Here is a 27,598-nt window from a genome sequence, read left to right as displayed (position 1 = left end):
GCGGAAAATGAAACTTTTGAGGTAAACTGAGTAGTGCACAGGTAGGTAAAGCTTTGAGGATGAAATTTAGGTAATGTGTAGGGAAGAGAATGATCCTTCCGAGACAGTGAACAGTAGGGAATGTCATAAGATGGAAGCCACTCCCATTTACCTGAGGGAGGGCTGCCCTACGGAATGGCTTTACCTGAGACTTGGCTCCTGTAGGGCCTTACAGAGTAAGCCAGAGTGCTCTGTGATCCTTGCACAGATCCCATTCCTCCAGTGTCACTCTTGTCCCTGCTGAGGTTTGTCCGAGCCAATGGGCTCTCAAGTGTTTTCTCCCCTGCTCGTAGTGAAATCTCAGTCTTTTTGGGTGACTCCTATCCCCCACAACATCAAATCGAGGTTCCCAAAAAACACACCATCAAACCCATCTTTCATCTTTTATTTCTCAAATTTCCATTTCCATTTGTTTCTCTAGCTGCAATAATAATGGATACGACATAATAATAATAATACGACATAATAATAATAATAATGGATGCGACAGAAAGAACAGCAACAAAGGGGAATGGAATGTGACGGAAAACGCTAAATTTTGTCACTTGAGCAGGACGCAGCTGGTGTTCACAAGGTCCGCAAGAAAATCCAGGGACCGCTGGGCTCCAGCCCGTGTCTGCAGTATTTCAGTCCATGGGAGCTACAGGATAAGGGATTCCTCACAGGCTGAAATGTGACCATAAATAGGGTTCAAGCAGCCCAGCTCCAGCCGCTCGGGGAGCTTCACGGAGTCACAGCGCGTTTCACTCAATCCCATTGTCGCAGGGCTCCTCGAGCTCCTCCACCAGCAAATCCTGCTGCTTATTCCCTTTCTTGGCTGTCAGGGGAGCCGGGTCCTGGGGCAGCTGGCGGCGGGCAGCCGGCAGGGCGGCATGGCCCGGCGCCGGCTGGGAACAGGCCGCCCTGGAGCAGAGCTGGAGCTTGAGGACGGCCTGGAAGCCCCGGCGGAAGTTCTCGTTGCAGAAGCCGTAGATGATGGGGTGGATGCTGCTGTTGAAGAAGGCCAGCCAGTGAGCCAAGGGGTAGATGTAGATGTTGATCAGCTGCAGCTGGAGGTCGGAGAGGCTGGCGTAGTCCGACAGCAGCATCAGGGTCCACAGGGGAAGCCAGGACAGGGCGAAAAGCAAAGTGACAAGGACGAGCATTTGAATGGCTTTTCGTTTCCTCTTCCACGCGCCGTGCCGCTGCTCCTGGCTGCGCTTCCCCGCCCCAGGCACGGCGGCGTGGGAGAGGGAGACGCTGATCCTGGCGTACGTGAGCACGATGAGCGACAGGGGAGCCAGGTAGATGTTGGCAAAGAGAACCGTCGTGTAGATCTTCCTCATTGCCGGGTCCGGCCACTCCTCCCGGCACCAGAACACCGGGCGGGTGGCGTTGCCGGAGCCCAGGAGCACCCGGAAACGCTTCTCCTCCTGCACCTGCAGCAGCACTGCCGAGGGACACGTGATGGCCACGGCCAGCACCCAGATGACCGCGATGGTGGCCACGGCAGCGGGAACGGTCAGCTTCTGCTTGAACGGGCGCACGATGCACCGGAACCTGCGGCCAGGGCGCCGGAGAAGACGTTGAAGGAATGCTTCCTTACCCAGGCAAGGATGCACACAACATTTTAAATTGACTATTTTTCATCCTCCTTTTCCATCCTCAGTTGCTACCTGTGCTGCTCCACTTAACCAAGGCAGGTATTAACACCTCTGCTATCCAGCTTCAAATTGGCTGAGGAACAAACCAGTTCCAGGCAGGCTAGGATAGCCCAGTTCCACCATCTCTAAGAGACACCGGTGGAGGAGCGGATTGCTCCTTAGACCTGCCCACAATTTATTTTGCTTATGAGCAAAATGCATCTGATTTATTGTGGTGTTGGGAGGGTTAATGAATGGGCTCAGGGTGGTCAGGGGGCCAGGGGAGACGAGAGTGATGGCTACAGACTCTGCAGAATCTCACCTGTCCACGGCAATAGCAACCAGAGTGAAGACAGAGGCAGAAACAGAGATTCCTTGGACCATCCCGCTCATCTTGCACACCAGGCTCCCAAAGGGCCATCCTGCAAGGAAACAGGCATTTTGGAATTGCTGCCATCTCACTGCAGGACTCTGCTTAAAATCGTTTGCTGTCATCTTCCATTTCCCGAGTAGAATTATAGACTCACGGAGTGGTGTGGATTGGAAGGGAACTCCTAAAGACCAGGAACACAGTGCCGTGGGCAAGGACACCTTCCACTGATGGCAGTGGCTCAGAACACCCCGGACACGTGCCCCTGGCTCTCCCTGCCCCAGGGGCGCCCAGCCCACCTGCAATGATGTTGTCCAGGAGGGTGGTGGGCATGCAGAAGAGCCCCACCAGCAAGTCACTGACGGCCAGGTTCAGGATGAACAGGTTGGTGACCGTGCGCATGTGCTTGCTCCACAGGACGATGAAGCAAACCGCCCCGTTGCCCACCATGCAGAGGAGGAAGATGAGGAGGTAGGAGGTGATGAAGACGGCAGCCATCCAAGGCTGGTGGAGGTAGAAGTCCACGTAGGAGACGTTTCCTTCCAAGGAAAGGTACTTGTATGTCCCGTTCAGCAAATCCAAGTGAGGCCAATCCAGTGAAGAGTTTGAGTCCATTCTCCTCCTTGTGCCCTAAAAGACATTTGTAAAGAGGTCATTTTAGTCTGCTTGCAACTGATCTGAAGCCATGTGATGATTATATTATTATTATTATTATTATTATTATTATTATTATTATTATAGCATTGTTATCTGCTTTGGGTGCACTGTGTGCTGAAATAAGCGTAAAGCTCGCGTGCACCCTGGCAGCAGTGAGGTGGCTGAGCAACAATCACAGAAAAGCCACTAACTCCATCACTGAAAAAGAGGGATTAAAGCTTTCTAAAGGCAGAAGCCTTCTGCCTGCACGCATCCAAATGTAGCCCCATTTCATGGACATGAGATGGTTTTGTGTGCAGTTGGTTGATTTCATTCCCTGCTCATAAGCTATGTAACTCCAAGCCTGCAATGAAGAAGGACTACACTTATGTCTGAAACATGCTGAGCTACAAGAGAGCTGGGTTCATTTCCAGGCAGGTAACTTGACTTGGAGAAAGCATTCTGAACTTTTTTCCACATATATTTTGTCTCCCAGATGAGGATGCCTAAAGAAGCAGGGGGCAAAATTAATTGGTAGCAGCAGGCATGAAATTAAAGTATGAGTGTAGGTGCTTTTAAGATGCTTCAAATTCATTAATAGAAAAGGAATTTAAATTTTGGCACAAGTTATCTGAATCCTGATGAGCTTGTACGAAAGCAAAACCTCTGCAAGTGCTTTATTTTCAGGAAGCAAGTGCAGTAAAAAAAGTATTTATTCTGCTATGCCTCAGGTTTGGAACAAGCAGAGCAGTGAAAAACCCACTGTGCTCTGGTATCTTGTGCCTGTTCAGAAATCAGCAGCAGTGCAGTGTTTTAATGAGTCTATATTTTACATACTTATTAAATGCCTGCACAGCCAGGTAGGGAGACAAAAATCTGGAATCCCTCACCAAAAACCAGCTGCTTGTGGGTTTGAACAAGTGTAGGAATAGTTGTACAATCTGTGGGGCTGTCCTTACAGAGAAAGGCTTATTTATCTTGCTTAGGTTTTACTCAATATGCTTCCAAAATAATTGGAAGTGATCTTATTGAGGTGTCTGATGTGCCAAATTCTTTCCCCAGCCGGAGCTCAGAGTCAGCCTTGTGCTGACTTGTTTTCAACAAGTCAGCTGCTTCCTTGTTTGGAAGCAGCACTGGTGCACTTGCACCCCAACCTGGGCTCAAGGTGGGGAACGCTGGCAGAATGCAAACACAGATATTTGACAAAACGAGTTCACTCTGTTCCTTTAATCCCAGACCTGCAGTTGGGCTTTATAAATCCCAGCAGATGCTGTCTCAGCCCATTAAAAACCAGCATTCCTCCTGCTCCCTTAGACTTACTGTTGCTCCCTTTGCTGCTCTTCCCCACATTACTATTATTGCTATTATTATCATTACCCACTAATTGTCTTCAGTAATCTTTTGCTTCCCAGAGGAGTTGCTTTAGGGAGACACTGTGGCCAGGGGAAGGTGGCTTTTGGCTACCACCACACTCCCAGTCCCCATGCCCAGCTGTCCCTGTGCTGTCCCCAGAGGTGCCTTTCCTTCCTTACCTGCTGGAGTTTGGCTTTTTGAGGGGACTCTGATGATCCAAGGGAGAAGTTCTTGGTCATGCCATGACAGGGCTGTCCCTTATCACACTAAAATCAGGAGGAACAATGGTTATTCTGGATATATATTTTGTGTTTTCTCTCTGTTTCTGACACGGTGTTGTGAGGCAGCAGCTTCTAATATCTCCAGTAATGATCTCTGGATTAGTTTTTGTCCATAGCTGGTAAACAAGAAGTTGTAAACAGCCTTGAGGCAAAACTGGAGCTGAGTCTCATCCCAGTTGCACTAATGAAATTTTGACTGTGGCAGGCATAGGGAAGTGGCTGTACAAACACTGCAGATGACAGGAAATGGAAAAGCTCCACGGATTTCCATTATCCTGAAGCTGAGGGGGAGGAGGATTGGCTGGAAGGAGAAATTAAGCCAGTGCCTTGTGTTTTCACAGGGACCTTGCCTGCTAAAACAAGCAGTGATAAATAATTGAGAGAGGCACAGAGGACAGAAACATAAATCATCTAAGAAAAGGGAAAAAATTATGCAATACCTAATTGTTATAAGATGATAAATAACAGTAATTTGCTTCCACGTGGTAACTTGGTAAGAGCAAGGCCTCCCTTCTTCATTTAATACACCAGAGAAAATCTGCAAAGGAATAAAGTGGGAGGCTCCCTGAGTGAAAACCTGCCCCAACCCACACTGAATTCCCAAACACAGGAGGCTCATTCCCTACTGGTATCCCAGACACAGCCTCCACAGACAAATACGCAGCGTAACATCTCACAGCCTGACCAGGACAATCATGTACCTCTGGCTACAGAAATTCAGTTTAGAGTGGCAGTTAGAGTGGCAGTTTAAAGCCATTGTGAAGTGATGGAATTATTTTTATGTTGGGCACATGGAAGAAATCCCCCGGAGCAGCTACCACTGCTTCACCCCTGTGCACAACCCGCTGAGTTTGTCATCTTGATGTCTTGATTTTCATGTGTGAAATACCCTCACAGAATCCTCTGAGGCTGAAACAAAAATAAGGAAACTTCAGGAGCACGTAGTTGTACATGAAGAACATTTAATGTGGTAAGTGCTAAAAAATGTGTTCTTCCCTTGCCCTGAGCTCAGTAGTGGCACAACAACAGAGACTTCCCAGGGTTCCCAGTTCCCAAGGTTTCCCACCTTGGAAAATGATCCCTGGTCTGCTGAAAAGTGAGAATGTCCCAGGGGCAAAACACAGCCCCTGAAGGATGGCAAAAAGACCAGGACATTTGTCTGAGAAATAAGGGAGAGAGAAATTTATGGATCATCCTCTGCCTCAGGGGACCAGGAAGGGAACCAGTGACTGAAAAACTGAAATGCTGTTCCACAGGGACCCCATGCACATGCCATGGGAATCCGGGCTCATCTTTGCTTTTCTTTCAGAGCAAGGGGGAGCTGCAGTCACCCCAAATCCCCCATTCCCAGTTCCTGCGGCTCAGGGAGTGGTGCAGGAGATGTTTGGTCTGGGTCATGCAGGGCTTGATCTGGGGACTCTGGGGATATTTGTGAATTAAGGTAATAGAACTTACTCTTCAAGTATTTAACTTCTTCATCCATCAGTATTTCCATGATATTTTATATGACATACCTCAGAGTGGTTTATCTCCAAATAAGCCCGAATATCCCAGTAGGTTTTCAGCTGGCAGAAAGGGGCTGTGGAAGAAAACACACCCTAAAAATAGCCAGTTGCAATCAAATCATTTTTTTCTTACTGACATTTACTTTCATAAAGATAAACAAGTGCACCTTGGGAAGCAAATTTCTCATTTTGAAATGGGCAATCCCAGGGAGAAGTGCCAATCTCGGAGTTGCACACACATCTCCTCTCAATGGGCTTAAACTGCTTATCCTCCCCTCAGAGTCATTTATCTGCATAGTCTGAGCTGGGGCCAAAGAAAATAGTCTGTAGGTATTTCTTTTGAAGATAGATATTTCTTTTTAAGAGATCTCAAAGTTCAAATGATGAAGAACAAGGCTATTAGCAGAATGATTGTAATAAATACCAGACTTAGTTGCAGATTACTCATCCACTTGAGCTGGGAATAGAAAACATTTCACTCCAAAGCCAAATCGTAAATGTAAATCAGGAGATGCAAATGGCAGGTGAGCCATTCACTACAAGTTTGTTATGGCTCTCTCTGTATATTTTTATATATGTGTATATATATAATTTCTACCCTGCTTCATTAGAGCTGAGGCTGCTTACCTATTCCTTGTCATTATAATATTTTTTTTTTCACTTGGTGCTTAGTCAACCTTTAAGCTTCTAAATATCTTTTTTTTTTTTTTTTTTTTTGATCTGTCACAGGCTGTTTAAAATCTTAACTAAAATCTCAGCCAAATGTTCCCTGAAATCAGGTTAAAGTAAGATTTCCATGCCCAGGCACACTTATGCCAGCACTTTATTGAGAAGCCTGGCAAGCAATAAGATTTTAGCTGCCTTACCTTGGAAGCAAGTCATTGCTTTAAAAGCTTTCAGTGGGACATTACTCAAGTTCTCCCGGGATCCAGTCTCCAAGTAGCAGTTTCCCATCCATCACTGGAAACTGGGCAGGGACCCCATGAAATATCTGGACTGGCCACAGCTTTTTCCCTGGAGAGATGCTCCAGTGAGTGCTGGGCTTTAGTCTATAGGAAGAGCTAAATCAATGATCCCTGCCGGGCTCTTGGCAGCACTAAATTCCCCACTTATGGGACATGAGCCTCCTAAATTGCACCTTTCAGTTCAGCCTCTGCTCATGAGTCACTCCCTGACAGCCCTGTCATTTGGGGCACTGAAACTGAGGAGAGTAATTGGGGAGCAGGTAGAAAGAGGTTTAAAAAACAAACAAACAAAAAAAAAAAAAACCCAAAACAACAATCCTGAAAAGTGGGACAATCATGAGATCCTCTCAGCGGAGGATAGAATTGGCAAACAAACGTGTTTTAGGAGCCCATCAGCCAGTGAGGGCTAATTCACCAGGCACAGGAGACAGCTCTGCCAGCATGCAGTTCATGTCCCCCCTCAAAATGGGGGGCACAGAGGATCCTGTGATCACTGCCAAGTGAAAGACCAAAAGAAAACCAAACCAATCCCAACACTCAGAGCACATCACAGGGGTTCTTTGCACCAGGTGATGCCTCTGCTTGGAGCGAAAAACGAGCAAGAGCCATAGAATTGTTTGGTTTCCATCTCTTTTAGCAGGAAGTGTCATTGACAGGCATGAGAGCAGACAGCCCACGGCCTGGTCACACGGGGCATCGTGACTTAGAAACTGTCACAATAAACAGCATTTTACCCCCCACCCAAGCTCCTGGGATACAGAACATTGGAACTCACTAGAAATTAGGCAGAGCAGGCTGCCTGGCCCAAGGGCAGAAGAGGTGAGCTCCCTGTGCAGCACCATGGGGTTGGATCCTGAACACTCCACCAGAGCCCGATGCTGGATTTGCCCAGAGGCGACACCTTTAGTCTTAAATAACTGTGCAGGCTACACAGGAGAAGATCTGGCTGTGCAGGTGACAGCAGAGGTTTAAATGCAGTGTCACCTCTCCAGAAAGATGATGGTTGTGGAAAGGCTGAACTCTCCCTGTACCTTCTGACTGTTCCCTTTTACATCACAATCCACATCCACACAGGGACTTTTTTTTTTTTTTTTTTTTTTGTGACCTGCTCTGAGGATTTGAATCCTTTTGGTGCTCTTGAATTTCAATTTGCTGCTGCCTCGGTGACTCAATTTTAATTAACACCAAATTCTAAGCCTTACCTGGATAGCATGGATAGGTACCCCTGATTGATGTCAGGAATTTGACACGCTGAGAGGTTACCTCGGAAACCTCCTGGTTTGACTCCAGTTGAAGCCAATTCTCTTCAGTAAACGACAGCTGCAACTCACAGCAGTCCAAACAGCAAGGATTGCAAATAAGTTTTCCTTGCTAGGATTTTCTTTTGGAAAAAAAAAAAAAAAAAGCCAGCAGCACAGGCCCACTCTTTTGGGATGAGGTGCCATCTTACCTGCCAGCCTCAGGAAATGCTCAGAGTTACCCTCAATCCCCCTTTGCCCAGCAAAACACCCGAAAAAGATCTCACTGCAATTTTATACTTTGCAGCCCCTGGAGTGGTTCACATTTAAAGGCTAACATGAGCTACTTCAAGCTCCAGACACTTTCCTCCTAATAGAGGTACCTGCTACTGATAGAAGAGCAAAGTAACATGATGTGAACTTGTCTTAATCACTGAGGGAAAAAAAAAAAAACAAACAAAAAAACAAACAGCCCCAGGATCTTCTTTTCCCAGTTCTGGAGCTCTGCAGAGTGGTCCAGCTCCCAGCCCAGGTGGATTGGCCCTCCTGCAACACGGGGGCTGGAACTCCAAAGCCAGAGGCTCAGGGGCACCTGCTGCCACCCCCATCCCTTCCAGGGCACAGATTGCTCCGTATCCCAGCCCTGCCCACCCCGGGCAGCACGGGGAGGGTTGGTTCCACCCAGCAGGTCCCTGGCATCACCGGCATCCCCGGGCGGGCAGTGTTGTGCCCCCCCAGTAAATCAGGGCACCTCCAGGCGGTGGAAGCAGCATTCCAGCTCTCACATACACACACACACAGACCTGTTGCTAGCCAAGCTCCCGCGGTTTTCCCCCGGCTCCCGGCTGCAAGGAGGGAGGAGCAGCCCAGCCCCGGGCGGAGGCAGCCCCCAGCCCGATCCCCCCGGGGTACCCCGCTTACAGGCGCCGCAGCTCCGCCGCAGCCGCTGGTTCCGCGCAGGCAGGAGCGAGGCTGCAGCCCCTGCAGCTCCTGCCTCAGGCAGGGAGGAGGGACAGGAGGAAGGAGGGAGCGGAGCGCCCAGCCCAAAGCCCCGGGGCTTCAGGGCTGTCACCCGCTGGCTTTGGGGGCTGCCCGTTTGGAAGAGTTTCTGGGATATGCTCCATTGCAGAGCTTCCCTGCTCTGCCGTGCTTGAGGCGTCCCTTTGCCTTGGGAAGCTCATTCCCAGGGCCAGGAACTCAACTCTGCAGGTGGCACCCCCGACAACCCCCATCCATTAGAGTCCAGATTCCCCCCGGTGCTCTGAGTGCTCCCAGCACAGTGGCATCTCCTGGACTCTGCTCCTACCTGCTGAACTCCAGCATTTAGGTACAGGCTCTCCAGAGATTCCAGCTTTTATGTCAGGAACTCGGGGAAAAAAAATCAGTTTGTGTGGCCCAGGTGAAAGCAGGTGGCCCCTGTAGCTGAAATGGCAGGTTTTGCCTTACCTGCCTCTGCATCAGGTTTTTCTGGAAAGAAAAACAGCATCCCAAGGATAGATTCTAGGAGAACAGGCTTCCAATCAATGATTTGATGGATGTAGGAATTATTCTTTTATAATAATAAATTCTCTATTTTTTACACTCCCCTTTTTATTCCTGGCATATTTCCTGGCATACTTTAACAAATCATTTTATTTTGAGAGAACAAACAATTATCCTAATGCGAATTTAAACCAACAAATTCTTCTCCAGCATAACTCAGCGTGAAATTATAACAACTCTGTATGAAATCATCACAGGTAATCCTCTGCATCCAGGTAAGAGGATTTTATCTAAAATTCCTACCCCAGCTCTCCCTGCGCACACACACACCCTGCTGCAGTTCTCTGTCTCCCCATCACTTTCTCATATTCACATTCCCTCTGCCTGGAAGCCCAAAAGGTGGCGAGTTCACTTTGGAATCCGAAGAGCTTCAGATGGAGAGGTGTTACTCACGGAAGCAACAAAACATCCACAACGCAGGGAATCGAGACTTGCAGAGAATCGCTTTCTGCTTCCCCCATACCCCGTGGAACGTCAACACGGAATCTTCGTCACGGATTTATTGCAGAATATTGCCCTTTTCGTTTAAAAAACGGCTCAGTGAGCGGCAGGGCCGATCCGTGTCCCAGGACACTTCCCATCTCTTTTAAAGGTCGGCGGCACCATCTGCTGGGAGCAGAAGGAAGGACGCGATGCGAAATAAACCCAAGGAGAGCTCATGGAACCGGTTTGGTTTGGGAGGGACTTCGAGGGTCACCCAGTCCCACCTCGGAGCCTGTTCAGGACAGGCTGCTGTCCATCGGCCCCTGATTGCAGATGGATATAGAAGTGATGGAGGTATTCAAGAAACGCTGGCTGTTTTTCCCTGTGTTGGCTAATCTGGTCATTAAAAAGACTAATTGACCTCTTCTGACAGGGAAGTATATAAGCAAGAGGTGCCGAAAAAATTTGAGTTCCTGGGAAATGAAATCTGCAAGTATCCCACTTTAAATTCCCCCTGGATCGTCACCGGTTTGACTTCCATGGACTGCTCACAGTGCGTCCAGTTCTGCTGTCAATGCTTTTGTCCGTGGCGTGATTTCTATTTTTTTCCTTGCAAAAAGCATCTGGGTGATAGAGGGGCATGGAGGAGAAAGGAAGGGGAGGTGCAAATGCTCCTGGTCCCACGCCGCACCCTTGAGCCCGCCCCGCAGCCTGGCACTGCCTCTATCTGCCCCCTGGGTCCCGCCCTCTCTCTCCAGTCTAGGGTCTGCCCTGACCCCAAAAGGCAGATTTGGGCTCTCTGATCAAAGCCTTAAAGTGCCTGGATGAGGCTCCATTCGCACTCTCCAGACGGGGCTGGAGTCTGTTTCACTGCCCCGAGACTGCCCAGGTGGGGCTGGCTCCAAGTGTCAACAATGCGGGACTTGCCTCCATTTCTGGGGCAAAGAAAAAGCCTGATTTATTTATTACAGGACCCTAAAACTGGCCAAATGAGCCTGGTGCCCCCCAAACACAGGACTGGCTCTCTGTTTCCAGGACATGAAGGTGCTTGGCCCAGGCTCACCATGGGGTGCCGCATTCTGATGCCCAAAACCCCACAGGACTCGGGCCTCTTCTTTCCCAGCTGGGTCTGGAGCTTCCAGCCGTGGGAAATGGGGCTGGAAACAGGGAATTTGATCCCTGAACCCCCAGCCTGGACCCCCCCTGTAATGTCAGGACAGGCTGGAGAGCCAGTGGTGTTGGCACATGAGACAACGAGGAGCACGGAGCACATCCAGGATATCCCAGCACCCAGGAACACCCCAAGGACCCCACTTGTCCAGCCCCTCTCTGCTGCTTCCTGCCCAGCCCCACTGCCAGGGATTGCAGAGGAGGAGCCTGACCACTGCCAGCCTTCTCCCAAACCACATCCATGGGCCGTGCCAGCTCCCTCCACGGCCGGGCACGGCGGGAGACAGGCACCAGAGAGCAAAAGGCAGAGACTGGCCAGCATCAACGTGTTTACTTCCCACTCCACAGCAAGCCGTACCCACCTTACAGACACAACCTCCAGGCACCCGCCCAGCAGTAAGGCACTTTTGAAAACACAAGAAACATTTTTGCCAGCTGCAGCCGCCATCCCCAGGGTGTCGGTGCCCGCAGGCTCAGCGCAGCGTCACCAGCTCCTCGGCAGAAGTGGGGTGAATGGCAACGGTGTTGTCCAGGTCGGCCTTGGTGGCCCCCATTTTGATGGCCACGGCAAAGCCCTGCAGCATTTCGTCACAGCCCAGCCCTTGCATGTGCAACCCCACCACCTTTGGAGAAGAAGTGAGAGGCCAGATGGGACCCAGAATCCAGGGTGAGCTCTTGGGCTTGGGGAACTGGATCCCAGCCCAAGAGCTGACCACATGGGGACAAGAGGACAGCCAGCCGTGGTCCCCACCACTCCCCAGCTGTGCCCCCCGGTGCCCTGCCCTCACCTTCTCCTCCTTGCCAGCGCACACCAGCTTCATGACACACTTCACCTTCCTCTGGGTGACAGCGTGGTACAAGGGAGTGAAGGATGTGTTGTAGATCTTCACGTTGTCCTTCCCATGCATGGCCACAGCCTCCTCTGCAGCAGAAGCCACGGAACAGGAATCAGAGGGATGCACATGGGACGTTCACAAAGAGGAGTCAAAGACTCCAGCACCCAAGCAGCAGCTCTGAGCCAGTGTCCCCAGGCCCTTGTGTCCCCACCTTCAGTGAGCCCCACGGTGCCGATGGGCGGGTGGCTGAAAACGACCGTGGGGATGTTCTTGTAGTCCAGCCTGGAGTCCTGCTTGCCCTCGAAGAGCCTGTGGGCCAGCTTCCTGCCAGCTGCGATGGCCACTGCGGGGAGGGACAGGGAGCCTGAGCCACGGCACGGCACCGAGGGGCCCCGTGCAGGGAAAGGGGCACGGCTGCAGTACCTGGGGTGAGGAGGGCTCTCCCACAGACATCCCCTACGGCATAGATCCCTCTCCTGGTGGTGTTCTGGTACTCATCCACAACCACGTGGCCCTTGGGGTCCACCCGCACGCCCTGCCATGGCAAACAGCAGCCACATATGCACCAGGAGGGATGGGACGGCTCATGGGGCACCTGTGACAGGCTCTGGAGACCCATGGGATCCCCAAATACCCGTGGGACACCCAGAGACGCGTGGGCACCCGCCCACCAGCACGGAGGGGACACGCTGCCATCTCACCACTCGGTCCAGGCACAGCCCCTCGGAGTTGGGCTCCCGCCCCACGGCCCACAGCAGGCAGTCCACGTCCCGGATCACCTCCTCCGTCGGCTTGCGGCCCGGCACCGCCGAGGCCACCGTCACATCCAGCAGCCCGCGTGGAGACTTGGTGACCTTCTTGACCTAAGGGGAGCAGGAGCAGCGGGAGAAGGTGCAGATGGGCTTTGGCAGCCCTGGATGGCAGCCATGCTGCAGAAGCAGGGATGTTGCCAAAACCACGGCTCAGCAAGCAGCACCCAGAACGGCAGCTTTCTCCCAGCCCCGCCGCTGCAGGAGGGATGGGACAAGCCACAGGGATGCTCTGTGCTTTCCCACCTGTGTGTGCTTCCAGACATCCACCCCGGTGTTCTCCAGCTCCTGGGTGCAGTTGGAGCTGATCAGGGAGTCAAAGGTTCGCAGCACCTGGGCAAGGATCCCCCCAACCCTGTCAGATGAGGGCCTGCAGGCAAAGGCACCACCTGGCAGCCCCTCCACCGGCATTTCCCTGCTCCTGGAACCCAAGAGGTCTGGGGTGCTTCTGGTTAGCAAACTTCTCTGTTTGTTTCTCCATTATTTTCTTGTCCTTTCTTCCTCTTTTCAAGTAGTGACTTGAAATAAAGCTCAAGGGGACGGATGTGGTGACACGCACGGCTGCAGAAACGCCGGGCACGCGGGTGGGTGCTGTTAACATGCCCCCTCCACCCTCTCCATGGCTCCCATGCCACCATCCCCTGCATCACTATTCCCGTGCCAACCCAGACCCTCCTTCACCAGCAACTGACGGCCAGAAATCAATCTGACCATCAGGGCTGGGGTGTGGCAGCCGGGCGGGAAGCCCAGCTGGGGACAGGCGGTGGCGCTACCTTGTCGTGGCGGATGAGCAGGGATGACTTGGAGCCCAGCGTGGAGAGGATCCCCACCATCTCCACCGCGATGTAGCCGGCCCCGACGACGACGCTGCGCCTGCGGAGGAGTGACAATGCCGTGCGCAGGCGCCCCGAGCTGGCGCTGGTGGCTGCGGGGGATGGACCCCGCTTTACCTGGGCAGCTCCTCCAGGTCGAAGAAGCCGTCGCTGGTCATCCCCAGACTGGCACCTGCAAAGCAGAGACCCCTTCAGCCGTCCCCCTTCCCCTCCCAAAGCCTGCTTTGCTACGGCAGATCTCTCCCCAGCCTGGGAGCCTGGGGAATTTCAGGGGGCTCACCAGGAATTTCGCTGTCAGAAGGGACAGCCGGGCGCCCTCCCGTGGCTATAAGGATGTGAGGAGCCGTGTACTTTTTCCCATTCACCTCGATGGCTGGCTCGGGATCAGCGGTGAACTTGCCATAGCCCCGGATGATGTCAATGTGAGCCTTAGGGGAAACACTTACGGGGTTAACAGCGGGATGAGGTGAGGGAGACAGCCAGGGCTTCCATAGTCGGAGGACACCCATTAGGGCTGGAAAAGTGGCCAAAAACCCATCACTTCTGCCACTCGGATTGCAGGATAAACACATCCCACGCTCACCTTCTTAACGTTGTTCTCGTAGATGTCATTGAGGCGCCGCACGTACGCGTCACGTTTCTCCTTGATGGTCCTGGATCAGAGTAGGGAATGCCATCACTGCCAGCAGATGAATCTCGGAGCTCAGGAAGAACCTTGCACTCAGTGCCATGGTCCAGTTCACAGGGTGGTGGTCAGTCAAACATTAGACTCGATGACCTCAGAAGTCTTTTCCAACCTTAATGATTCTGTGATTCTGTGAACTGAACCCTTCTGGCACGTGGCAGACATGCCACAAAACAAAACGGCTCCCTGTGACCCTTTCCCCACCAAAGCAAGATTTCTGTGCCCACCTTCCCTGTGTTTGTCTTTTCCAGAGTCTCTTCCCACAGCCAGTTTGGCACCCTGTTCTCCAAAACACAGCTGGCCCTGTAACCAGCTCTGCACAACCCACGGGAGCCTGGAAGAGGGCAGGGACCCCCCTGAAGTGGACAACGGGCTGCTCCCCACGGGATACTCAGTGGAAGATGCTGGTTTCCAACCCGTCCTTTCCATTCTTACCTCCAGTTGAACTTGACGCCCGCCGTTTCAAAGCCATAGTCAGCGTGATCGTGGACAAACTCCGCGTGCACCGCCGTGTTCCACATCACCTGCCCACACAAACTTCAGGTTGCCTCAGGAACACTGCTGTCATTCTGGGAAAACCCCTGCCAGGCTTCCTGATTCCTCACCTTGGCCCGGAGCACCCACAGGACACAGGAGTGCCCACGGCTTCCCGATGGCTCAATACCCTCGGAGGCCCTGCTTGCTCCCCACACCCTGTGCCAGCACCTCCCTAAAATTTGGCAGGCACCCACACCAGACCCAACCCACGCCACCGGAGCCGGTGGCAGAACAGCCTCACCTTCTTTGGCACGCATCCAACATTGACCTGGGGGCGGGAAAAAGAACAAGTCTCAGTGTCAAGGCCCTGTTTTCCAAAGGCAGTGCTCCAGAGAGCATCCCACATCAGGCTGGCACTGCATCTCTGCTCTCTGCTTTGGAAAACAAAGGCAGGATTACAGGTTCCTGGAAAAAGAGGGGTGTAACCGCCCCGGGAGGCTCAAGGTCTTGCGGTTTGCCCGTTTTCCTTCACTTCCTTGAAAGAGAATATGGAAGGTGGAGCCTTCAAACACAGGGTGTTTTTTTCCACTGATACTCTAAAAATTATTTACTAGCAGAAAAGGTGTTGGCCATCCCTTGCCTGCACTTCTGGGAATATGGCAATTTTCCCAGCAGAATGCATTTAGGGCATAAAACTAGAGCCTGTCCCTGGCTTGTCTGAGGAACCGATTTGTTTTTTGGCTCGTTACCAGCTCACCACGCTCTTCAGTTCTGCTTTACCGCCTTGCAGTTGTGCTACACACATCCAGGATCCACCGGCATCCTGTCACCTGCCTGAAAACGGCGTGGAAACGGCCAGGAAGAAGCTGGTGGAGATGAGGGATCGGGAGCCGTCCTGCTTCAGCCTGACAACACAGCTCCTCGCACAACGCTCGGACGCCGGGAAGCCGATTCCTTCTCTCCCACCTGCCGCACCGCCACCCTCCCCGGGGCCTCCGCCTCCATCCCAGACTCACCGGGGTCAGCGTGGGGGCCCCGTCCCTCCCCGCCCCGGGTGCGGGTCCTCCCGCAAGTGACTCACGCAGGTGCCGCCGAGGCGCTGCGGCTCCACCAGCGCGACCCGGGCGCCAAGCTCGGCCGCCCGCCGGGCCCCCGCCAGCCCCCCGGAGCCGCCGCCCAGCACCAGCAGCTCGTAGGCGGCCGCCGCCATCGCTCCAGGCCCGCTCTGGCCCCGCCGCCCCGCCCCGGGACCGCCCCCGGCCCGCCCCGCTCCCGCCCGGCCCTGCACGACACCACGTGTTGGGGCTGACAACGGCGAGTTTATTGGTTCGGGTACAGCGAGGAGGATTGCAAGCACTTCCAGGACAAATATACAGAGGGGAAGGGGGGGGGAATAACAAAAAGAGAAAACAAAATAAACAAAATACCCCAAAACAATTAAAAAAAAAAAAAAAAAAAAAAAAAAAAAGGGCAGGATCAGCACAGAATGGGAACAGAGCTAAAAAGGGAACGCTTTTATCTGGGTTATGACAACGTACTCCCAAGCAGGAATCACTTCCTTTCTCCAGTTAAGTTGAGCGGTCTTTCCAATAAAATAAAGAGTGGTGGGGGATGAAGTTAGTGTGCACTTCCCTGGAAAACAAACTCAAATTCATGCCAGTTAAACACTAGAACTAAAAATGTACAAAGAAGCGTCAGAGGAGATGAGTGTTGTTTAAGTGTTACCTTTTCCTCTCTGAACAGTCCAGAAGGAAAACAATGACTACAAATACAGCAGGCAAACTGACTTTCGGGCTGATGGGCATGGGACAGAGAGAGTGTCGTAAGGAATTCAGTCTCAAGTTGTGCTAAATGCTCTTCGTCCTCTGTATGGCACATTTTGGTCCATGATGGGGATTTGAGTTGAGACGAACCCTGATTTCTTACAGAAACGTGTAAATATTGTTGCTCTTTTAAAATGCCAGGTGTACTTCCTTCTACAAAGGTTGGGAGAGGTTTATAGGAAGTAGTCTGGGGTACGACGGGTAACATGAGGCTCTCCACGACGAGGTGCTGGGTCAAACTGGAGGCTGCAGGAAAGAAAAAGGGATCACTTACCCTCCTCCACAAGCCATTTTCCACTGCCTCGATAAATACCAGGCTGGCTCTCCTGCTGCTAGCGCACATAAAACATTCCAAGCCCCAAAACAAGAGCTCATGGGAGTTAAAACTCAGAGTGACCCAGCGGCCCGTCACCGCTTTCTCGTGGGAGCAGCTGAAAGCACAATTCAGACCCTTTCCCCCATCTTACAAAGCTCAGCGCTACCAAAGATGAAAACAAATAGGTAAATCCACATGTTTTTACTCTCTCCATCAAGGTTTGGTCAATAAAGAGACAGAAGTGCAAAAGCTCCAACTCTCCATCCAGCCAGGAAGAGCAGCTTTTGGGAGCTTAACTCATTGCTTATTTTAAGGCAGAGCACACGTTAATTCCAGAGTGGTCTGAGCTGGCTTTTCATGGGAGAACCCCTTTGGGAATGATCAGCCATTCCTCACAGAGTGGTTAGAAAGAGAGCCCAGCCCAAGGCAGGATACTCACAAGGAATATTTTAAAGTGTCATCTAGTTCCATGATAGCAGCCTGGTTCCCACAGCGGTAGCAGTAATTGGGGGCACTGAAGATGGTAACCACATTGCGGTCGTGGCACCAGTTATAACCCTGCCAGGGAGAGAGAGAGAAAAACAAAAGGTCTCTGTTAAACCTCTGCCCCTCCAAAGTTCCTCTTCAGGCCTGAAACTCTCTGAGGCACTTGTGAAACTGCAGATTTCTTGAAGTATTTCCAACTGACTTTGTTTCATTTCAAAGTATGTGCTTTACCACAAGCAGGTACCTGGCAAAACCAGCTTCCAGCAGCCTACAGGAGATCATCCATTCCTCACTTGTAAATTATGGACTGTACCACTAAAAAGCCTTGGGATTTTTAGGGATGCCTTCAGCTTTCCTGCACCACAAGTGACAATTTGCCTGCTGAATGCCAGTGACTTCTGACACATGGTTCGGCTTAAGGGATCTACCTGCACTAGATTTTAAAAAGGCATCTGCTCCATTGACCCACCTGGCATTTTCCCAGCAAGACATCCAAGAATAGCCTGTCGACAGCCAAAAATGGCATAATCCCTGTCACATCTGACTGCCGAGCACTATGGGACAGGCAGCAGCAGTCAGAGCAAGAACAATCCAGCATATAAAAAGATTATTCCTGCCACAAACAGGGCGTGACATGACCCCTTTGGCAATTTACTTGGAGGGGGAAATTTGCTTGGAAAGGCCAGAACATCCCCTTATTTAGGCTGCAGGTCAAAGCACATCATTTTACGTTGTTGTTCTCACATGACTGAAGCCTCTCTTTGGTACTGACCTGCGTAAGATTTAGGTGGCAACAAACCTGTAAGTGGAAGGTGTCCCAGAGGAGACCCCTGTGGGCCCCTGTTTTGTTAGCCCTGGCTAGCAGAGTGCTTGCCCTACCTCCATGACCAGCTGGTGAGCGCGGGAGACCAGCGTGAGACCATTGGCGTGGTTAAAGGTTTCGGAAATGTCCTGCCCGAAGGTGTAGCCAGCACCACGTGGAGAAATGCCCCAGCCGCCGCGGTCATCCGGATCCGACCACAACAGATCACACATGGGACCCTCGGGAAAGATTAAGAGCTCTCTGTTACGTCACTGGCAAGGTGCTTAAACACGTTTTAGGTACAGCAGCAAGACTGCCAGCACGTCCTGCTCAGTGCAAGGCACGTGAGGAGTTTACTGAACACACTCCAGCCACTCCCAACACAACTTCCAGCAGCCCTGGGAGCTACGAGCCTGGTTCTTCAGCCCAGATTGCGGGCCCCAGGAAGCTGCAACAAGGTGCAACACCACAGGAGGAAGGCTGGGCTGCCTGGGGAGGAAGGATGGTGATACAGCGTGGCTTCACACGGTGGTTGTCGGTTCACAAGCACATCTGTGAGGAGGCTGAAGATAGTAAACACCCTCCCCTGCCAAATCCTGCTCTTTGAGTCAGACTGAAAGCCCAAGAATCCCACGATTCTGGGGAAAACAGCTGTGAAACCCCCACAGCTCTCCTTATGTAGGCTGCTCTAATCAAAGCACACTGACTTAAGTGTGTTTTGCTGAAACGTTCATCTGCTCTAGCTCCTGGCAAGGCCATAATCCATGTGTAACCACGTGTTTAAATGGACTGCAATGTGAGAAAACATTTGCATTTTCCACCAGCAGATATTTACGTTTCTGAAGCACTTCCTTTCCTATTACCTCGTGTGGAACTTCCTGCAGGCGGTCCAGAGCCCTGATATGATCCAGTGTATCTATGGATGGAGAGAGGCCACCGTGGAGGCAGAATATCTGTTCCAGAAAGAAAAGAACAACCCATTAAGTGGGAGGAATGATCTCCAAACCAGCTGGGTCTCACTCTGTTATCACTCATTCACAACCGCAGCCATCTCGCCCTCGGATCACAAGTTAAAGGAGCTTGTCTGGGACTGCTCCTCTGGATGTCAGACAACACAGCCCGCAGAAATCTACAGAAGGGAGGGTTTTCCTCATCCCAGACTCACCTGGCCGTCTACCAGAGCTGTGAGAGGAAGGTAATCAAACAGGTCTGTGAAGTACTTCCAGACGTTGGCGTTGCCGTACTTGCGCAGGCACTCGTCGTAGAAGCCGTAGACCTGTGTGATTTGCCTGCTCTCGTGGTTGCCCCTCAGTATCGTGATGCGCTCCGGGTACCGCACCTGGGGGCGGAGAGAACGCTTCCTCAGCACGGGCACGGAAACAAGGAGCGATGGAATATCAGCAACAGCAGCCGGGCACTCTGCTCCCAGCACGCGTCGGCTGACACGGATCCGCTTACGCCCGCTACGCCCCAGCCAACGGCAGCCTCGCCGGGAGGAGAAAACGGTTCTCAGCTCCCAGGTTTCATCCCCAGTCTCCCAAGCCGTACCTTCAACGCCACCAGGAGAGTCACTGTCTCCACGGAGTAATAGCCTCTGTCCACGTAGTCTCCCATGAACAGGTAGTTAGTGTCTGGAGACTTCCCACCGATCCTGAAGAGCTCCATAAGGTCGTGGAACTGCCCGTGGACATCCCCGCAGACGGTGACGGGGCAGCGTACCTCTTGCACATTTGATTCCTTTGTAAGGATTTCTTTAGCCTGGCAAGGAAAGCGTGCTTAGGACAACAAGGTAGGAAGCTCCTCCAGAAGCTGGCGATGTTATTGTGCTGCATTCCCACTGGAAACCCAGTTTCATCCCCACTGCTCAAGCCAACCACTGGAAAAAGAGTTTGGTGGGTGAGCACGGACAAAGGGTGCTTCCCAAATCCCAGTGGCATGGAGATGAACAGGTTTACTACAGCAAGGCCAGATGCCCTTGCCCAGGGCACATTTTGCCTGCCAGAATTCCAATCCTCTTCCAGGCACAACAGTTCAGCAACTTCTACGGGCAAGCCACTTAGAACCGGAAAGCAGAGACAGGGGCAATTGGAACATATGGAGCCACAACCAGCTTCCCTGGCTGTGCCCAGCTGGCAACAAAACGACCACAGATGGAGGGATGGCATCCCTGGATTTAGTAATCTCTTCTTCCACACCCAGCAGTTCCTCTGCTAATTACAACCATGCAATGTAGCCTATCTGCACTGTCTTATTATCCTTATCTAATACCAGGTTTGTTGTGCTGCCTGCAGCTCACTGACTGATGCTGATCAGCGCTCCTGGCACATCTGAGGCACGGGGAACACCCACAGGATGGCTCCATCTGATCCAAACAAAAGGGCTGGAAGATCACCAACACTAAGCAGTCACCAGCAGGTGATGTTCTGGGTATTCCCTGCCATATTCCCTTAGCTCAGGATGAGCTAAGGCTTACCCTGTGCTGCCAGAAGGGAGCTGCCTCCCAAGGATACCCTCTGTGGGCTTCCTGAGGATGCCTGCGTTCCCATTCCAGTGTTTGCTGCCTTGCCTCTTTTAGGAAAAACATGTATTTGGAAGGAATAACTACACCCCAAGCAGTTTGGACTGCATCCAGCATACTCTCTGCACAGAACCTGACCTGAGGGATCCTTAAAGTCACATCCTGCCCATGGATTTGATGAGGGGGGCTCTGCCTTCCACTTCTGGCACGACTGGGAACTGCTGAACATGTTGTATTTGAGTGCAGTAGTAGCACTCAAATTCTGCTCGCACGCCTTTAAAAGCATTTATAGCGCCTTCTGAGAGCTTCCACCCTCTGGGAGAGACAAATATAAACCCACAAAACAGCTGCTCCGTGCGTTCTGGCTGTTGCACAAAGCAACAGGCAGGGGTTTGTTCCAAGCTGGAGCTCAGCAGTGCTCCTTTTCCACAGGAACAGGGCAAACAGGCTCACTTTAAACCTACCCTAGGAATGGGGGCCAGCCCACGAACTGAAACGTCGGTGCTAGGAGAATCCAGAAGTTTCCCCTGATGAGCAAGGAGGAGCTGGCAGGTGACAGGAGCGGCTCCTTCCGCTGCCAAGCAGCTGCTCCCCTGCAGCCCATTTTAGCTCACCCTGTGGACACTCATCTGTGCACGTGGACAGATCCAGGCTGTCATTTGAACTCTGCAGAGCTGGTTTACATCAGGCTCGGGAGCCCCAGTTCGCCCTCACATGATGATCTTCTAATGCAGAACAAGACTTCCTCAAAATGCTCAGCATCAATAAAAACACCTCAGAAAGGCAGTGACTAACCAGCACATCTGCCTGCAGCGTGAACACTGAAATCAAACGACTTAAAATAAAAAGCACTATTACAAAGCAAAAATAAAAACCTCTGATGCAAGCAGGCTGCCTGGCATCACCAGCACTTACTTAATCCAGGAGGCTAATAAATAACTATGACTTAGAAGTCAAAATTTAGCTACCTTTGTTGCAGAAAACAGTGACTAATGGTATCAGCTTCCTGTGCATCTGTCCCACTTGTGCTGGATGAAAGCCATATCCAGGTCAGGATAAAAAGCAGCAGCTTTTAGGTGTTTTTATTAAATAAACCTCCTTGTACTAAGTAAACTGAACCAATGGTTGCCTGTCTGTGCTCAAAGAGCCTCTGAAGAGCAGCCCATTTGCTGGCTGAGAGCTTGCCCATCACCTCAACTCCTGGTGTGCTTCTGAAGAGCCTTGGAGAGAGCAGAAACTCCATTCCTTCTGGAAGATTGATTCCCTCAGCTTGGTCTGACCCACAGAGGCTCGTTCTCTGGGAACCCGAGGCCAGGCGTGGAGCTGGGGATCAAAATTCACCTGAGCCTTCATCCCACCAGTGGCCACAGACCAAACTACTGTACCAACAAGTGGGCTGAGGCTATTGAACCTCAGGGAGCCTGGCTGGAATGCGAACCAGCCACGTGAGATGGAAGCCAGAGGGATGGCAGGGATGGAGCTGTCTCACCCTTCAGGAATGAGGCAGCAGCAGGCACCCAGAGCCTCTGCCAAGGTGCCCAGGTGCTCCCAGAGGCACCTGATCCAGGATGAGCATCACCAACAGAGAGATAAAACGCTGCCAGCCACGACACAACAGTGGGAATTTCCTGCAACGGGACTGTGTCCCCTCTTACACCTCCAAAGAACCAGGAGAGGAAGGAGAAGCTGCAAGGAGAGGGATGGTCATGGATGCCTGCTTGTTTAATTCAGGAGACAGCCTTTTCCCTGCCTTCCTCCACAGCCCATCTGATCATCTTGGTGAAAAACCCTTTTGCCTGGATTAAGCAGGGTGGCTCCCAACTCCCCCTCCCACACCCCAAACGTGCAAGCTCCAGCAGTGACCAGGATTAATCCTTCTATCAGCCTCTGAATTTGTGCAGGATTTGAGCTAATTTTCCTTTAAACACCAAGGGAATGGGAACAAGAACAGCACCTCCCTCACCTGCACCAACCACGGGGGGCTGATCAGCTGCCTAACGTGCCACGGGGCAGGTGAGGACAGAATGTCACTGCCACAGCTGCAAATTTCAACAACTTCTAAGGGTGCACAACCACTGGGCACGCCTCCATTGTGTCCAATGCTCCCCTCATCACTGCCCACTATGCCAGTACTTAAAACCAAAAATGAGCCACACAGACAGCTCTGGGATTTTGCTGGCTTGGCTTTTTTTTTTTTTTTTTCCTTCATTTTGATTTTTTGTTTTAGTACCGAGTTCTTCCACAAACTGAAACCTGAGGCAAAAGGTACCTACTGTGCTGGGCCTCTCTGAAATCAGCCCCAAAACCAAGAGTGCTAAGAAGTGTTCTGGAGAAGAAGATTCCTCCAAATATAATTTCAAGGAAACCAACTAAACCAGCTTTGTGGCAGGGCTGCACACCCAGAAGCTGTTGTAAGCTCCTCTCCTAGGTGACACAAACACTCCCCAAAACTTAAACAAAGCCAAGTCAGTGCAGGGCAGTGTTTCCTTCATGCCCCAGTCGTTTCCATCAGTTTCCATCAGCCTGGAAGAACGAGGTGCTGTGACAGATGACACACCTCCCTGTCACCTGCCTCCTGAAGGACATAAAACACCCTCCCCACCTCCAGCTGAGCTCTCCTGTCCATCCTCTCCCTATTTCCTGCGTGTCCAGCCACAATCTGCCAGCATCGGCCTCCAGCTTCCCAAAACGCAGCAGCCACAACTCCAGCTTCCCAAAGAGCCACAGCTCCCTCACAGCTCTGGAGGGAGCTCTGGACAAAGAGTCACAAAACAAACGGATAGCCCCAGCACGGGACTGAGAAAAAGAAAAGCAAGGGAAGAAAACAGAAGCTCTGGGGGGGGTTAGGGAGTGTTAGGATCACTGTTGGAAGAACATGCCAAGGAAAATCTTCCCCTGGTCGCACACTGCCGTGCTGAGGGAGCGTTCACGAAGAACTGCTGGACTGCTCAGACAACAGCCAGCACCGGTCTGAGGACGTTTCCCTCAATGGGAAAAAAAGGCTTTCCCCAGTCCCGACTAAACAAACCCAAGCACGCGTTTGCCAAGGCCTGCCCAAACCGCAGTCCAGAACAGCAGGACAGTGTCCTTTATCCGACCACTCCTCTTTCTGTTTTGGTCCCCTCAGCAGGCTGTGAGCCTGTTTGGGGCTCACCTCTGCTTCCCGAGATTGCACCTCGGAAGCCAGTGGGTTTCCTCACTGACTGGGGGTCGATTTTTCAGCTCCATGTTGTGTAGGACACCAGGACTTCGGATACCCCACGGGCACCACCCCGGTGTTCCCAGCGCTGGATACTCCAGAGGGAGCAACCTGGTCACCCCATGTCCAATCTCACAGAAACCACCCCAAACATCCAATGCGCGGTATCCCACCGGCGCCATCCCGCTCTCCCAAAACCCACGGGCACCAGCCGCGTTCCCAATGCCAGACGCCCCACAAGCACCACCCGCTTTCCCAGCGCCCGATATCCCAGCAGCCGCATCCCTGCCTCTCCCAAAACTCGACATCCCGCAGGCACCACCCCGCTCTCCCCACGCCCGGTATTCCACAGGCACCACCCCGCCTCCCGAAGCCCCATATCCCCCCGGCCGCAAGCCCGTCTCCCAACGCCGGACACACCACGGGCACCGTCCCGCCCTCCCAACGTCCGGGCCCCGCACTCACCTTCTCGCACAGGCTGCGGACCTGGCTCTCGCTCAGCTGCCGGCACTCGTTCAGCTGCTCGATCCACTGGTCCAGCTCCTTGGCGAAGCCCTTCTCCTCCATGGCGAGGGGGGCCGGGCGGGCCCCCCGAGGCCCGGGCCCGCCTGTGGGTGCCGGCGGCGGCCGGGGACGCGCGGCCCGCTCGGGTCCGCTCCGCTCCGCGTAATGGCGGCGCCCCCCGCCTGCCGCGGCTGCTGCGCACTTCCGGCCACGCCCACGGCCGCGCGCGCCGCGCGCCGCCGCTTCCGGCGCGCCGAGTCGGCCTCAGCGCCACGCCCCCTCCCGCTCCTGCCCCGCCCCCTCGCCTTCGTCACGCCCCCGCTCCCCTCACGGCTTTATTCCGAAGAAAAAGGAATAAAGTGCTCCCTGCTCTCCAAAAAGGATAAAATCACAAGGTTTTGCGCGCGCTGCGGGTGTCGAGTCGCACGCGTTGGTAGCAGGGCCCGGCAATGCGCCAATCCCTGTGTGCCTTTCAGTAAGTGCGCGGTGTTAATGCCTTTCGCCATATTCCCGTGAAATACCGTGGAGCGGTGCTCACAACAGGAGCGCGCTCACGATGGTGTACTAAATATGACCCGCGGTTAGTGAATATAAGCAGTAAAAATTAATGCATTTGCCGCGATCTGGCGCTCATCTTATCCCTCAGCTTTAAAGCGTGACAGACCTGCAGAAATTCCTCCCCGCTGCTCTTTATTTGTTGCCTCCTTTGGGCTCGTTGTGCTGTCTCCCCCTGTGCCCAAGTGGAGCAGTGATGTCGTGACAGAGATGCAACATCTGGGGCTATGACACTGCCGCAATCTGGAGCGCCCAGCCCAGGCAGCAGGGACTGCTGGACCGGAGGAGACCCCTGAGGGGGGAAATTCCCTGGGATTTTTAGCAGGATAAGGTAGGTCGAGTCCGTGTGGTGTGGTTTTTTCCTGTCAGACGGGAGGTTTGCTGAGGTGCTGCTCAGGCTGTCCTGGCCAGGAACGCTCATGTGGATCACAGCTCCCTTCATCTCCTCTGGGTAAAAAACTTGTGGACTTCACCCTGGAGTGAGGGGAAAAAATTGAAAGGGTTCACAACATCACGTCCCCGATGTGAATTTTCTAACTAAAAGTACAAAGTAAAAGAGAGCAATTTGCGTAAAACACAACTTCGTAGCTGCTGTTCTAGATGACAATCGCTCGCCAGTCCAGTTCCCAGGAAAGGCAGCTGCCAGGAACTGTTCACACTCCCTGGATGTTTTATTTGCTGATTTGTTTTCCAGAAGGTCATTTCTAACCTTATTTTCCATGTCTGTGACACTGCTGCAGAGAACGGCCATGGGAGAAGGCAAATCCTGCCTCGGGGCAGTGGACAATAAATCTTCCCAGCAGGAAGCACCCCCAATAAAAATCATCCCTGGCTTGCCCAAAATGACCCAAAAAAGGGCATCCTGAGCCTCAGGAGGTCAGCCTTAAAACAAATGCTGAGCAGCTTTTATTCCATCTTTCAGTTTCTGGAGGTTTCCCCATGATTTCGTTCGAGGAAACAAAGCACAGACGCATGGATGTGCACGCTTTGGTGCTCGGTTTCTATTTACTGACTCCTTGCCACCATTAACATGTTTAATAGGCGAAGCTTAAGTGGAAAGATCCAGCTGAGCTATTTCTCTTGGCTCCCCGTCAGGAATAAAGAGGTTTCTGAGGTATCGATCCGATGGCAGGTCCTCAGCAAAGCTCCAGCCAGGGCCTTCCTCAGAGCAACCACGACGTGGTTTGCTGGAAAGAGGGAGCTCTTGGGATGAGCTGGGGATTTTCCTGCAAAGGAGCGGCAGGGCCGGAGCCTGCGGAATCTCCCGGCGGCAGAGGGGGACATTCATCAGGCTCCCTGGCAGGGAAAACTGACAAGCCTCACCGACAGGGAATTAATGAAGGCAGGATTTTCCACCACCTTCTCTAAAATATCAGCATTTCTGCGCTAGAACCTTCTAAAAAGGCAATGCTGGTGAAGTGGCATGAAAGGCCACTTCATTAAAAAACACATTACTGTTGGCTGTGTAACATTAAACCCCACCATGGGGTACCTTGCTTTCTTATTCTTGTGACTTTTCCACTGAAACTGGGCTTTTTAGGGTGTGATACAAAACACAGGAGAAACGGAAGCAGAAAAAAAATTACTCATGGCCACCACTGCCTGTGGAAGGCATTGCCTGGGCTTATCCACTGCTTCCCAAAGGGTGCTGGATTCCTGTGTTTTAGAGAGGGGGGAAAAACCCACCCCCACAGTGAATAAATAAAATAAATCAGCGAAGTTCTTCCTTCTGCCAGCAGCTGAGGCCGCACAAACCCAGTGGGGAGCTGCTCCAAGGGCACCTGACCCACTGTGAGGGTGCAGGGGAGCACCGCACCGCCCAGGGGTATGAGGATAAGGATCCCTAAAAGACATTTTGGGGTGCAGACACAGCATTTTTGCAGTGGATGGGAGGCAGACCTACCTGGCAGCAGCCTCCGTGAAGCCTGGATTCTTTCTCCCGAGCGTTTCCCCACAGGATTTGTCTCCCTCCTTCCTGTGGTAGTATCTATCACTATGGGCAGCACTGTGAGGAGCAGCAGGACACATTACAACATCTTGACAAACTGGGAAAAAAAGCCAGGGAGAAGTGAGAGGGGAGGAAAGAGGCAAAGAGAGGGGGAATGCTGCCAGGAGAAGGGGAATGAATCTCTGGAAATGGACTCTGTTGCCGTAATGTATGCACAGGGATGGATTCCGAAAGAAAGGAAGAGTGACCAAACCCTCGCAAGGATCCTCCCGAAGTGTTCCTCTCAGACACAGTTGCCTCTTTTAGGGAATAAAAAACGTCCTCCTGCAGCAGCAGCCCGGAACAATTTTAATCCCCGAATAGCTGTTTTGGGGAGGGGGAGGAACCTCAAAACCTGCGAGCCTCGCAACAGGTTTTGTTTGCAAACGCAGGCGAATCTGGAATATTTGCTTATTCCTTTTATTGAACCTGCAGGCTGATTCGATTACCTCCCTGGAAACGCATGTGCAAATCGGTTTTCCAGCCTTTTGAGGGCACTGCCTTCCGCCGCGACGTCTCCAGTGACTGATGCCAACGTCTGGCTAATGCGATGTGCAGGAAGAGCCGGCGTTGGACGCCGACGCCGATGCCCGGAGCTCTGGGCCGCTGGCGGCCATAAATCCC

The 27,598-nt window shown here is 52.4% G+C and overlaps 3 protein-coding genes across 4 annotated transcripts; all 3 read right to left on the bottom strand.

Annotated features, from left to right (window-relative positions):
* Window positions 1–414: 414 nt before the first annotated feature.
* NPFFR2 (neuropeptide FF receptor 2) lies at window positions 415–11,391 on the bottom strand. Of its 2 annotated transcripts, none has more exons than XM_053940270.1 (7): window positions 7,974–11,391; window positions 6,673–6,855; window positions 5,816–5,880; window positions 4,200–4,286; window positions 2,331–2,661; window positions 1,984–2,083; window positions 415–1,578 (listed from the first exon to the last, which is right to left on the bottom strand). In XM_053940270.1, the coding sequence occupies exons 2-7, from the start codon at window positions 6,758–6,760 to the stop codon at window positions 783–785; spliced, it is 1,467 nt and encodes a 488-aa protein (XP_053796245.1). In that variant the 5' UTR covers window positions 6,761–6,855; window positions 7,974–11,391; the 3' UTR covers window positions 415–782. The 2 variants fall into 2 exon arrangements, with proteins under 2 accessions (XP_053796245.1, XP_053796247.1); XM_053940272.1 differs by having other exon boundaries at window positions 6,673–6,820; window positions 7,974–7,992.
* Window positions 11,392–11,460: 69 nt separating this feature from the next.
* GSR (glutathione-disulfide reductase) lies at window positions 11,461–15,997 on the bottom strand. The gene is made up of 13 exons (XM_053940273.1): window positions 15,866–15,997; window positions 15,086–15,112; window positions 14,743–14,831; window positions 14,206–14,275; window positions 13,903–14,050; window positions 13,740–13,794; window positions 13,563–13,662; window positions 13,036–13,122; window positions 12,682–12,843; window positions 12,404–12,515; window positions 12,192–12,323; window positions 11,933–12,066; window positions 11,461–11,767 (listed from the first exon to the last, which is right to left on the bottom strand). Exons 1-13 carry the CDS (start codon window positions 15,992–15,994, stop codon window positions 11,618–11,620), a joined length of 1,395 nt encoding a protein of 464 aa, XP_053796248.1. The 5' UTR covers window positions 15,995–15,997; the 3' UTR covers window positions 11,461–11,617.
* An 86-nt stretch (window positions 15,998–16,083) lies between these two features.
* PPP2CB (protein phosphatase 2 catalytic subunit beta) lies at window positions 16,084–24,618 on the bottom strand. Its single transcript, XM_053940658.1, has 7 exons — window positions 24,394–24,618; window positions 19,760–19,969; window positions 19,377–19,550; window positions 19,075–19,164; window positions 18,289–18,450; window positions 17,363–17,481; window positions 16,084–16,853 (listed from the first exon to the last, which is right to left on the bottom strand). The coding sequence occupies exons 1-7, from the start codon at window positions 24,493–24,495 to the stop codon at window positions 16,781–16,783; spliced, it is 930 nt and encodes a 309-aa protein (XP_053796633.1). The 5' UTR covers window positions 24,496–24,618; the 3' UTR covers window positions 16,084–16,780.
* Between the last annotated feature and the right edge of the window lie 2,980 nt (window positions 24,619–27,598).

Source organism: Vidua chalybeata, chromosome 4 (assembly GCF_026979565.1).
Source record: "Vidua chalybeata isolate OUT-0048 chromosome 4, bVidCha1 merged haplotype, whole genome shotgun sequence".
Lineage (NCBI taxonomy): Eukaryota > Metazoa > Chordata > Aves > Passeriformes > Viduidae > Vidua > Vidua chalybeata.
This window is presented reverse-complemented; position numbering and strand designations above follow the sequence as displayed.